The sequence below is a fragment of the Notolabrus celidotus genome, chromosome 3 (genome assembly GCF_009762535.1).
Source record: "Notolabrus celidotus isolate fNotCel1 chromosome 3, fNotCel1.pri, whole genome shotgun sequence".
Taxonomy (NCBI): Eukaryota; Metazoa; Chordata; class Actinopteri; order Labriformes; family Labridae; genus Notolabrus; species Notolabrus celidotus.
Window position 1 is genome coordinate 8,994,802 of NC_048274.1, and position 14,068 is coordinate 9,008,869.

At 39.3% G+C, this 14,068-nt stretch overlaps 1 protein-coding gene across 1 annotated transcript in view; it reads right to left on the reverse strand.

The window, feature by feature from the left end:
- LOC117810838 (ephrin type-A receptor 6-like) overlaps window positions 1-14,068 on the reverse strand; it is a 105,559-nt gene that overhangs the window by 21,228 nt on the left and 70,263 nt on the right. Inside the window, exons 7-8 of the mRNA XM_034680820.1 lie at window positions 12,393-12,548; window positions 10,103-10,453 (exon numbers count right to left, since the gene is read on the reverse strand). Of these exons, the coding sequence (XP_034536711.1) occupies window positions 10,103-10,453; window positions 12,393-12,548 (507 nt within the window). The remainder of the gene's footprint in view (window positions 1-10,102; window positions 10,454-12,392; window positions 12,549-14,068) is intronic.

Sequence of the window (14,068 nt, forward strand, 5' to 3'; positions counted from 1 at the left end):
TGTTATTGTTTAATCTAATAAATTATCATGATGATGAATCTATTACAGCCTGAAACAATGCTGGCAATACTGTATTTTTGGAATACTTGAAAAATAAACACGTCACCAGTCATGAAGTTCATAGAAGATAATTTACATTCACTTTAGAAGCTTCTCATCCCAAATTTTTCAACTGGTTAAGTCATGACTTTAATGAAACAGCATATTGAATGAATGGCTCATGTAAAAGTATAGTATGCATTCTTAAGTGTTGACTTTCAACAGCATCAAAGATAAAGGGAACAAGCCAAACTCAAGTTCAAGTTTTGTATTGAGACCAAACGGCAACCTCGGTCTCAAAATATGAAGCCAATGCAGAAGTGCTAAAAACTGCAGTTCATCGGGTGTCCACTTAGGCTAACTGTAGAAACCCTGGAAACCACATACACACCCATTCAAAGAAGATGATCTTTGCAGCAGAAATAAACATGTTTACAGCCTGGTTCAAAAAACAGTTTAGGTCTGAATAGCTCATTTCTCTCTCAGCACACACTGTACGGGGGGTGAATTTTTTTATAACTCATTACTTTTGAAGATATTAAACTTATGAGTTTTGCCCAAATAAGGGCATGGCTGACTTGATTGACAGGCGGGAACACTGTAGCTGTTAGCATAAAGGCTAAAGGCCCGCCTCTTTACCTCACACTAGCTTGACACAGCATTTCCAATATGGCTCCTGCCAACGATCGGCTTCAAAACAGGGCTTCAGAAGCAGATGGGTGATGCCACGGATACTACGTCTTTTTATTTATTGGTTAATTGATGAAAGCTCAGAAGGACAGCTATGACTGCCAAACAAAAAAAAAGTTATGACAAAAAAATTGCAACTTGTGTATAATTTCAACAATCAGACTCTAGTTAGTTTTAAAATATAAAGCTGTAAAGTAAGCCTTTATAAATAACAAACAATTAATTTACCATTTAAAGGTGACATATCACGCTTTTTTCATCAATATATATTGGTCTAAGAGGTCCCCAAAACATGTCTTTAAAGTTTATGCTCAAAAAAACACTTTGAAATCAGATTTTGGCATGCCTGAAAAGCCCTCTTCTTCAGTCCTCCTCAGAACACTCTGTTTTCTCTCTGACCACGCCCCCTCAGGAAGTGGATGTGGTCTCGGCTGTCCAGAACGTTGATCTAATGTTTACATGTTGGCTGCTCAGAGATCACGTTACTTCAACCCTCTGAATCAGATCCAGAATCTGATCCTGACGGAGAGGCGCCTGTAGCAGGACCTTTCTGAAGGATTGGTCACATATTTAGTGTTTCTTGTCGTTTTATTTATCAGTATGTTGACGTGTGTCTTGGTACACAGCTACGAACATGTAGCTATGTGGCTATGCTAACTAGCGCTAGCACGTATCCATGATAAATAAAAATCATCCACTAGATCTTCAAATCTGCAGACGTGGGGAGTAAAACCGACCTCTGCCAGAAAGGCAGCAGGACCTTTTCTTAAGGATTGGTCACAGATTTAGTGTTTCTTGTTGTTTTATTTGTCAGTATGTTGACGTGTGTCTTGGTACACAGCTACAGCTACAGCTATGAACATGTAGCTATGTGGCTATGCTTATTAGCTCTAGCACTTATCCATGACAAATAAAAATCATCCACTAGATCTTCAGATCTGCAGACGTGGGCAGTAAAACCGACGTTTGTGTTTATTAAGACAGCCTACAACTATCATGCCTCCCTCCTAAGCTCCTTGTTAGCACACATTTGTGCATGTAATGAAAAACGGAGGGGGGATTCAGTATTATTTTATACAGTCTATGGGCTTAACAAGCTCTGAGTTCTGACTCCGTGACAGACCGGATTGTTGTAAAACTGGTAAATAAAACAAAACAGGGACAGAGGTGGGGCGGGGTTAGAGGTCATGTGTTGTATGCTTTTTTGAACAGGTAGGTCTTGAGGTGGTTTTTGAATGATTGGAGTGAGTCAGAGTTGCGGATGTGTGGAGGGAGAGAGTTCCAGAGAGTCGGGGCAGCTATGGCAAAGGCTCCTCTACTTCATCTATCTGCTGTTGCACATCCAATACAATAGGCTGAAGTACAACTTCAAAAAATTACACCAGAGGGGTAGCTATAGCTTCATTATGTGAAGCCCTGGGTCAGCTATTCATCAAAGGCCCAGCAGCATCCTTTAGCTAAGAGTCATTATTTAAACGGTAGGGTACCAGGAAAATTGGGCCAAACAGACACAATGTTATGGTATAAAGTCACTATAAATATGAAGCTTCATTCAAGCAAACTGCACATGTAACTGAATAAATTCTACCAATGCGTCTGAAAACAAAACAAAAACACTCACAGCTAAATAATCGACTTAATTCGTATGAATGAATCATATCTGAAAAACTAGCACGATGAACCTAAGTATTTCTGTGGAAGTGGAGTAGTAGAGCAGTGGAGTCTAAAATGAACCTAAAAACAGAGAGCACAAGTCAGTAGGGATTTCATAATTTGGAGCTGCAGCTACTCCGTTTCAATTATCTCAGAAAAGGTTGTTGTTGCATCATTAAATCTTACATTTTGCAAATGATTAGATTTAATTAGAAATGCATTTGAATTAATGATTCTTGCAAGCTCCATAAAAAGAAACCTGATCCGTACCGCCATGAAAGAGAAACGTGAACTTCACAGGTGCAATCTTTACTGGAGAGAGGACTGTTAGAGGCTGAGCTGGCAACGTTTTCAGACTCTGTGAGGACACAATCTTTTTTTTCCATCTCAAATAAGATTGACTCCGAACGCAGAGCGAGTCTATCTTTGTGGTCGTATCCTCACGTGGGAGCAAATTTTTTCCTCTGTGCAGCAAACACCCTGACAAAATTGGACTGATTTCTCCGTGCCTCTTTGCTGAATACAGCATGAACTTTGTGGGAGGGATTGTCAGTGAGAAAATGCTCCGCTGAGCAATCTCTACAGTGTTCATAAACAGAAATCATCCCTCTCACTCTGCTCTGCATTTTTCTGCCTTAAGAGTCATGAAGACAACAGCTGACCTTCATCGGCTTCAACAGGCAGAAAACTAGCGAAGGGAAATCAAGTGAGGAGGAGAGGAGGAGAGTATGCACAAATACACATTGAAGATGAACAAATGTGTTTTCTGGGAATCCATCCTGTGCAGAGACAAAGTGAAAACACATCTTGTTTAGCCAAGCGTGATAACTTATCAAGGCTTGACAAGCGTGCAGGCAACTGGGAAGTGAAATTATTACAAATTCAGATTAATTGGTTTAGCATAATTAAAAGCATAATGAGGCATTAATGTGCAATTTACAAACAGATAGCACACCAACAGAAAACAAATCACCCATCTTATTCTCACTGCAGAGCCAAGTAAATTCCTAATTCTGCTTTTGATTGTCTGTTAATCAATCACAGGCACAATATCACCATCAGTTATATGAGTAACTGAGCTGCCTGTCACTAATGCGGTCCAACGTACATGAAGGATACGTTTAGACAATCACAGACAAAAACACAAGCATGTCTCGTTTGCAAAGCTGAAAGATTGTTTGCATGTTAAAACAGACACGTTACTTTGAAGATTTCAGTAGAAGCTGAAAAACTTACTGATCACTAATGCTTTTTAATCAATCTTATTACCCGGCTTTCTTACCGATTGTCCGGTTGTGTAAGATGCTTGATTCTGATTGGCCGAAACCCCTTGACTATGGTTGTTAACTTTCACTAACATGAGCAACGCCAGAGACAAACTGATCACACGTCATGTCAAATCAATCTGCAGAAAAGAGTTCCGGCACATTTTGCTTCTGCTTGTTGACACCATAGACCGTAAGGTGAGGTAAAACTGTTAGCTTCTGTTAGCATCAAAACAATTGGATCCTGTCCATCAATATTAACAACGAGCGGAGCAGGTAAGTGCAACTATAAGTTAACGCTCTTGTCTCACCCTGTCGAGATTCTATTTCCCATAACTATCTGCTAACCATACATTATCCCTTACTTCATGTTGTTTTTTGACTGTTGTTGTCACATGATAGAATTTCAGTTTTATGAACTGCAGAAAAGTTGCTTTTCATACAATACAGGTGCATGACAGTTATGTAACTGCAGTGTTTCATGCATCAAAGCAGTAAACAGGGACTGTATGATAACGCTGTAGTGGATACAGATCTGTAGGAACTACGTCTATCAGTTGTTCAGTTTATATAATATCATAATTGTTACCCAGCTGTCTTAATTATTACCAACCTGTGTTGAAGACTTGATTCTGATTGGTCAAAGCACTTTAACAACAATTACTAATTCTCAACAACAAAAGTGAAGCGAGGGACATCACATCAAATCTGACGGGCCAGACTCCAGCTGCTATAACTACTACTATCCATCTCACCACTATCATCTCTCTCTCTTCATCTCCCTCTATCCCTCTCTCCAACACGGTCTCAGCAGATGTGTGTCTAACATGAGTCTGGTCCTGCTGGAGGTTTCTGCCTGTTAAAGGAAGTTTGTCCTTGCCACTGTGACTTGCTAAATGCTGCAAAGTGCTCTGCTCATGGTGGATTAAGATGAGATCAGACTGAGTCCTCTCTGTAAGATGGGACTGGATCTTATCCTTTCTTGATGTTGGGTCTTTGTTAATAATATAACTCTTCAGATAACATTTGTTGTGATTTAGTGCTATATAAATAAAGATTGATGGATTAAAATCAATCAACAGAAAGGTGTACTGTCTCATTTCACCCCTGCCTGTTGACACTGTGGCAAAAACATAAGTTTCTGTTTCTGGCTGGTCTTGAGAGTCGGAAAATAGTAACAGTTACCGGGAACAGAAGTGAGAGCAGACTTAGCTATTGGGCCCTAAATGTCTCTGATAGAAGTTGAGCAGCAGAGATGATGAGTGCATCTCTAAGTTTCTGATTTTTAAAAGTAACTTGAACCACAAGTGGAAGTCCCTTCAGGGTGAGGCAAGACCCCCCAGTCCTGCTCACTCTGTTGGGATTCTAATTTGCATAACCGTCTGAGTAATATACATTATCCGTAACTCAAAAATCACAAAGGGTTTCTCTACTTCACAGGAGGCAGAAGAAATTGTTTTTGTGTGGCAAAGAGAGAAAAACAAGACATGCCCAGGGACGAGGTATTAAGTGACAAACAAACCATATGCAAGTCTGTATAGCTGGTACATAGGTATAATAAATGTGTGTGCTAATGTCACGTGTGTGTGGATTTCTTTGGGCTTGTTTACATCCTGGCCTGGCTGTGTGTGCTTACAGTCTGTCTCCTGATGGAAGGCAGTTTGACAAGTTAATCCACTCTAAACATTCTAATGGGAACATCCCCACAGGCTGCCTCTCCTCCTCTGCAGAGATTGTTTTGCATTCCAACTTCCCCCATCAGCCGAGCTGCCTCTGCCAGAGAGACGGGGATGAAGTGACACAGACACACCTGACGTCTGGTTTCCACGGTGTGATGACAGCCTAACAGCAAAACATCTCACTGCTAAGAATAATCCCTTTATACTGTTTTTTCTCTGTTTACCTTAGAAGCATTTTCTACAAATTTGAACTGTAAAGACATGCACACACGGACCATTATAATGTACATCCCTCACTTACCCAGCATGCATTATGTTTGACATGAAAAGGAAGAGAGAGGCATTACACAACTACGCTGATAAATTATTGAAAAAGGTAACATTTATGTAGATTTCAGAGACTTTGATTAATAAACACAATGCATGCTATGCACAGTCTGGATACTTGGCTACAAATCTACAACAGCATATTTAATCCCGCAGATGAATCTCAGTTCTTTGATGTCACTTTAACTGTTGACTTTACATTATAATACTTCCATCTTTGTCCTTTATACATACTTTTTTTTTTTCAGGCTTCAAATCTACCTCACTTTCAATAATCATATTGGTCAAATGTTTCAGTCTACATTAAAATATCCTAAATAAGTAAGGAGTTGTTACCAGTTGGGTGACTTTTCATCTCCAACTCTGTAAATAACTGCAAACCAATAAGACCTCAGCTGTTCTGGGAACAATGGATAATGAAGGTGCTCATATTAGCATGCTATTAGCATTTAAGACTGTTAGCATTATCAAGATTGTGGGCCAGACTCACAACAGGTATGTGTGGCTTTGCCCCTGCCAAGCCCCGGCTAATGAGGGGTTGAATCAGTCTAGGGCAAGTGGGAACCTCCGGAAGCCCATGTGAAAGTGCTAATAAATGTAGTTCATTGAGCATCCACTTGAAACCAAGCGGCAACCTCCTGCCGCGAGAATTGAAGTCGATGAAGTGTTAAAAACTGCAGTTCATTGAGTGTCCACTTGAGGCTGGCTTTGGAAACCACATACGCACAAATTCAAAAAAGCCAACTTTTACAGCAGAAATTTTATTCTATTTCATTCTATTTTATTTTATTTTATTTAAAAAAAAATGTTTTATTATATTTTATTTCACCCTTGTCATTGCTATTACTATTGTTATTATATTTTTTAACTATGTTAGTACATTGTTGTATTCCCCTGTCCCGTGTTGTAAGCTGCTGTAACAAAAGAACTTACCCCAACGGGGGACAAATAAAGTATATCTTATCTTATCTTATCTTAGAAGTTAGGTTGAGATCAGCATATCGAATATGGTTCCATGACAGCTTCAAAACATCGCTTCAGAAACAGATGGGTGACCATTATTTTTACAATCTATGCTTGAAACATCGGAAACCACATACACACCAATTCAAAAAAGACGGTCTTTACAGCAGAACTAAACATGTTTACAGCCTGGTACAAAAACTGTTAAGGTCTGAGTAGCTAATTTCTCTATCGGCACACACATTGAAGGAATCAAAATTACGAGTTTTGCCAAAATAAAGGCATGGCTGACTTGATTGAAGCTGTTAGCAAAATGGCTAAAGACCCGCCTCTTTACCTCACACTAGCTCGGACGAAGTTAGGTTGAGTTCAGCATTTCCAATATGGCACCTGCAGACGATAGGCTTCAAAACAGGGCTTCAGAAACAGATAGATGACGTCACAGATACTACGTTCATTATTATAGTCTGAAGTACCTAAATGGTGTAATTTGTATCAAATCTTTTTTGATCTGAATTTGAGATAAACTGTTAAAATGTCCTCTCCACATTCAGCTCTTTGTCAGGACAGATTTGAGCTTTGTGAGGATGAAAATGCACCGCCCAGCTCGGTGCAGCAGAAAGCGGAGATGCCGACAGCTCATTTCCACAGTTAGGTGCAAAACGAGAGAAAACTTCACCGAGCTGCAAAACTTCAACGCAACATGCTTCATGAACTGGAGCATGGAGACGGGGCAGATAACTGGAGAAATTGATGCTTTATTCTTGGTGGTTACTGTAATTGCCACAATCCATTCCTTGTTAATTTGCCCTTCAGTGTTTTGTTGAAATTTCACACTGCATTATTCTGGTCAAGGATGAGACTTTGTAATAAGACTTAGCAGAACAGATGTCTTTAAGACTCTTTGTTCAAGTAATCAGACAAACAAACTGTGAAGAACCTGAGGAATGGTTGTGTGTTGTGTAAATTGTTTGCACTTCCCATGCTCCTTTTTGCTTGTACAAGTATCACAGGGTGTTATGGTGCACATATGCAATTAAGAGCGGATATACCCACTTCCCTTTTTCCTATATTTATATGTGAGTCACTGATTACATGACATCAGGATTTCATCTCAGTATGGCATGGTGCTAAAAGAGGAGAAAATGTGCACATACATCTCATTATAATTTATGAATCCACTCTCACTCCTTTCCCTTCCCAACCTCCATCAATTATTCCATCAATATTCCTGCCCTTAAAATATAAGGTTCAGGCTTAAGCGGTTGAACTCAGGTCCCTCACTTTTCCTAATTCAAGTCCAAGACAATGTTGCATTGATTGCTGCTATCTGTAGCTGACCTCAGGTCGGCAGGGTGCTGCTAATTAGGACAGGGTTCAGGTCGCAGCAGCTCTGTCAGCCCTTCAAGGGTCAGAATTGTGCCTCACCTATTGACACATTAAGATGAAGGGAGAGACAGTCACAGAGGTAGAAGACACAGGGAGCTCAGGAGGGAGAAAGGTAAATCTAGCTGCTGAATAAATAAATCTGTGTCTGTTACTGCGGCATGAATATCTTTATCTGCCCCCAAACACAGGATTCTTCAGCTCTGACTCAGGTATTATGTAACTAGAGTATATGCATTTCAAGCATCATCATGCATATTTAATCTTTATGAATAGTTTAGAGGTAAATATGGTTAGTTTCTCGTAAAACCTGACAACATGTCCATATGGCTGCCAATGGTATACATAAACTTCAGATGTCCTGTTACAAAAACTTGCCATTCACTGCAGTATTAAACCAAAATCTTGAGGTACAGAATAGCTGAAAGACTTATCACCAGTATTCATGATAATAACTTGACAGAAATAGAGTCAGTCCCATCCAGTCCATCGAGACTACAACCAGAGCTCCAAATGGCGCATCTTCAATCAAGGTCCAAAAGAATCGAACACGATCTAACTTATTGTTTGTCCTCATTAACGCTGAAGTCATTTATCTCAGCGAGTAATTCTGGGCTGAAGCAAAATGGACATCAGAACAAGTTAAACTCCTTGTAGTTTTTTCTGCAACCTGCTGGTTTGCAAGTTGTAAACTATTTTTCTATTGTTTGACTTGGATCCCTGCCATCTCACAGGCTTAATGGTCCTCTGGGAAAAGTCTCTCCAGCCCAGATGGCCATTTTGGCCACGCAAGCAGGATTAAAATGATGAATGTGTAGCAATTCTTTGTAGCTTACTGTGAACTATTTCAGCCCTGTAAAATGTTTGAAAAGTGTTTATTGTAATGATGAAATTAGTTGTTAAAACTTGCAGCTCATTCTATTACAGCTGTGATTGTTGAACTAGCTTTAAAAGTAAAGAGAAGTGGATGATATTCGACCAGGAAGCCAATTTTTAGGCCTCTCAATATTTTACTTTTTTGGCTAAGTTAAAAAAAAAAAGTTCAACACACAAAGTTCTGCAATGACAGCTGAGGAAGCAGAACTAGCTCATATTGTTGGTTGATTTATTACTGAAAATGCAACTATCTAAATTGGCCCAAAAAGGTTAATAAGGTCTGACACTGAATACTTTCATAAGACAGTTCTTGTTACCAGACCAGTGTCTTTTCTTTTACCTTGACATGTATCAACGACAAACTTCCTGGAGTCTTCTTCAGAAGAGTCACGTGATGTTGTTGGGACTTGTCTGTCAGCTGATTTATAGAGGTTTTGTCCTCGACCACGTCTCCTGTCATCCGAGAGTCATCCTGATGTTTTAGATAAGACGGCCAAACCTCAATAAATCATCTGACAGACACAAAAACATCACATGACGCTTTGTTCCTAGTCGAAACATGTCAAGGTAAAAAAAGAAAAGAGCCCCCTTTTGTCCGACAGTCTTAAGACAGCATCCCAGGTGTGTGACAGCATATCGGCCCCCTCATCCCAGTTTACCGTCCTCTGGGCCCGCTTCATGGACTGGGAAAAGGCCATGGTCATACACTCTGAAAGCGACAGATACCAGCATTGGATAAGGTAGGCTGTAGAGATCAGGAAGCTAGCCCAGAGGATTGTAAACCGGGATGAGGGGGCCTACATGCAGTCACACACCTGGGGTGCTGTCCTAAGACAACAGGGGGCGTGGTCATCCTGCCGTTTTAGGTCGGACAACCAAATCTCAATAAATCAGCTGACAGACAAGACAAAAAACAACGTCACGTGACTCTTCTGATGAAGACTGCAGGAAGTTTGTCGTGGAAACATGTCAAGGAGAAAAAAACACACTGGTCTAGTCACAAGAACGGTCTTACTTTAAATATCTACATTGTTTACAATCATTATTTGTTGATGGATTGACCAATAGATCCACTTTTTCTTTAAGCCCCACATTAAATTGTTCAATAAAAATCTTGACACTTATTTGTATAAAGACACAGTATCGATATAAATAAGTCCTAAGACACTTCATCAATCAAAATTAAAAAGCTGCATCAAAGAAAATAAGACTCCTGCGACTCACCTGCTTGGTGTGTGTTGACGGTAACATTCGCCAGCGAGCGTGTGGCCACGCCCAGCCCCGAGACACCATTGACAGCCTCCACAAAGAAGGTGTAGTTGGCATGCATTGCAAAATCCAGTATCGCCACAGAGGTGCCGGTCAGACTGAGCGGCCGGGGGATGAATCTCAGCTCAGGTTCACACGGCTCACATTGTGTTGCACCTGTGTCCACGTCACTTCCATCACAGCGCTGGCACAGGATGTTGTAGGTGATGTCCTTCCTACCGCCTGAATCGCTGGGAGGCATCCATTGGAGAAACAGAGCTGTGTCATTGATCAGTGAGACCAGGTGTCGGGGAGCTGATGGAGGTCCTGAACAGAGGAGAGAAGGTACTTAGAGAGAGAGAGTCCTCAGTGATAACTAGCTGATTATTTTATCATTTTACATTTTTAAAAAAGCTTTTCAATTATATATGTTCAAATAAAATACAACATGCACACAGGGGTTTGATTAATGTCTGTAAATATGTACAAAAGTATGGGGCGCTGTTTGTAAAGTTGTGCACACTGAAAACAACAGCATCAATTCTCCACATTTAGCTCTAAAATGTTGGGGTCACTCTTTTTTTTATTACATTTTGAGCAATATTTGTGATGTATTTAACTCTTCATTTTGTTGTGACAAATATATTTAAGTTAAAATCACTGTTAAATCCAAATGTTAAATATCAATCTAAATGTTAAATGTTAAATTTAAATGTAAAATGTTAAATCTAAATGTTAAATGTTAAATGTTGCTCTGCAATCCTATATACTTAGCTAATATACAAATTCACACTGCCAGCCAGCGGCAATAAAGGCATCATACAGCGTTACAGACTTGCCAAAACCAACTTAACTTGTTTGTACCATAGACTGGGTCAGTAATGACTCTGAGTGTTGTGAAATCTCTTTATGGCCTCTAAAACTGTCTTCCCAACATTTTCTTCTACATCAGTCCACATGATGGACAGCTGGCTGTCCGGCTAGTAACCTGTAGGAGTCAGTACTGACAGATTATGGTTGGGAAATCTGTATCACTTTATGGAGCTTTTATTTTGGTACTTCTATTAGGTGGCAGTGTGAATTTGCATATTAGCTAAATATTTAGGATCACAGAGCATTTAACATTTATATTTATATTTTACATTTATATTTTACATTTAACATTTAGATTCAACATTTATATATATATATATATAAGATTTATGTTTAAGATTTATATTTAACATTTATATTTAACATTTAACATTTAGATTCAACATTTATTTAACAGTGATTTTAACTTTAATATATTTGTCACAGCAAAATGAAAGTAAAGATGATCACAAATATTGCTCTAAATATGATTTTAAAAAATTACTTATAAAAATTCACTCCACGTTTTGGAGCTAAATGTGGAGAAAAGTTGCTGTTATTTTCAGTGTACACATCTTTTCAAAAAGTGCCCCATACAAAAGATCTGGTTTAGGATTTCTGGTCCTGTCTCAGAAAACTTAAACTCAAGGGAAAACTACAGCACACATAACATTATGAAGTCAGCATCAGAAATCTTTCATCAGGCGTACTGTTATGCAAACATACAGGTTACTGAATGAGTATCAGTGTGAAGTAAAACAGCAACTCATACAGTGCCCGGTTGACCCTGAGGATGAAGTTAAGTGGGCACAGAAAAGTCTCATGTTTAAAGGACTTAAAGCAGCAAGTGAGGATGATTTGAATTTGTAGTTTGTGTGTGCGTGTGTGGGTGTGTGCGTGTGTGCGTGTGTGTGTGTGTGTGTTTGTAGGTGCGTAGGTGTTTGGCTTTCAACTTGTTCTCAAGTACTTCATTCCCACAGCCAGTATGTCAATTTCTTAAAAAGAAAACAGTGCAGGTTTTTTTTACATTTTCACAGCCATACAATGTCTGATTTGGCCGTGTGTGATCGTAGCTGATGCTGAGAGTGTTTCTTTGAATATCTGCTGTTATGTGTGTGGGTGTTAAGCTTCTGCAGAGCCTTAAGTGTTTCAATACAGCATGCTACTTCACTATCCCGTGGATAAAAGCGTCAGGTATTTTTATAGCTATAAATGGAGGTGAAAATAGACACTTTTTTTTTTTGAAGTTGAGATATGGAGGAATATTCAACTTTAGCTCAACTACAATGCTAACAGTGAAATTAGAGCAGATGGAAGGGGAGATGATGGCACACAGGCTAAAGTAAATTAAAGGCAAGCAAACAGAATGTCCCAGCTGGCAGAAAGTTTGGTTTTTAAAAACTAGTCTACTCACTTGTGCAAGCCATGGTGGAGGCGTCTTTGATGGCCCTGTAGAAGCCTTTGTCGCAGTGACAGATGGTGGCGGCCTGGTCATGGCTGGAGCTATGTGGAGGACACTTTGTGCATTTAGTGTTCCCCGCAAAGGCTTTGAAGAAGCCTGGCTTACAAGCTGCAAAAGAAGAGAGGTGGAGGAAAAAGCCAGTTACACACAGTTAATGCTCCTCATGCAGCTGAATTTCCTACAGCATGCATACGTTTAATTCAAAGCCCCAGCTGATTCTCTCCTCACCCGCACTCTGACTTTATACAGCAGGTCTCTGTCCCTTCCTTATTAGCTCACTTTAAGCTGCATAGTCCCGTCTATAGATATATATTATGTCCATATATTAAATATTTAGTCCAGTCTAGCAAAAGGCACACACCTATCCCTTTCTTTAATAAAGTAATGCTCATAGCTCAGCTGTGTAGCAGTCTTTTTCTTAAGATAGTCGTCATATGAAGCAGAATGTACTGCAAATGGTTTTGTGTCACTTGTAATGTCAGGACGTAAAAGTTGGAAGTTACTTGAAAACACAAGCATTGATTTTATGCTAATAAATAAGCGGTTAGATCTAACACATCACATCAATTGACAAGGCAAGGCAAGTTTATTTATAAAGCACCATTCATACAAAGAGCAGTTCAAAGTGCTTTACAGGGTTAAAAACAAAAATCAGAACAGTAACAATCAACAAAAACATACAGCAAACACTTCAAACATTAACTTTTTATATGCGACCAGTTATGTTTGATCTACTCTATATCTCTCTCTGTGTACTTATGTAACTTAACGTAAATTGTAAATAGTGTTGGGTCTTACTATTTATTTAAAGTAGGAGGGATTATTCTAAATAATCAGCCCCTTTCACTGACAAGGCAAATTATTCAAAATGATTGAATGTTGCATTTCTTTTAATAGCCTATTTTTTTGTGGGAAATGCACCTTTATTAGCTGCCAAAGCTACAACCTATTTATCTGTTCCAGTGGGACATAAAACCAAAACTTTAGCCAGCACTTCATGAAAGACTTGGACTGGACCGTAGCTTTGATTTGGCCATCACATGCGCCAAGTTTGCATTGTTTGTCAGGCGGGTAAAAAAAAAGAGCTATTAACATACAAATACTGCATTATGAAAATGCAATTACAGCCTACTTTCAGTCTAAAACCTCTATCCACTTACATGCTCCATTCTGCTGACCCAGGTATTCTTCAATTTTCCACCTTACCCCGGTTCACTTTCCTATCTCATTACTTCATCCAGCTCTCGCCCATTTTACCTTCACTTTTCTTTTTCTCCATCAATTCAGCCAACGCTCCTTCCCTTATCTCTCCATTTTTCCTCCAACTGTTTTGCTCGACCACTATTTCCTCCTTTTTCTTGATTTTTTTCATATTTTTTTCTCAATTTTTGTCATTCTGTCTTTCCCTCAAGGCTTATCAGAAGAGGTGATCACTTTGTGGAGAAACCTGTGCAAGCACCTGGAACCACAACATTTTCCTTCAAAAGTTGAGGCTCAGATCCATTTCAGCATGCGTGTTTTCATTGTAATGCAATCATGATTTATTGTTTCCATCTGTTGTTATTTATCTTTATCTTTTTTTATGAACTCTGTTTTGACCATAGACTGTATAAATAATGAACGTAGTA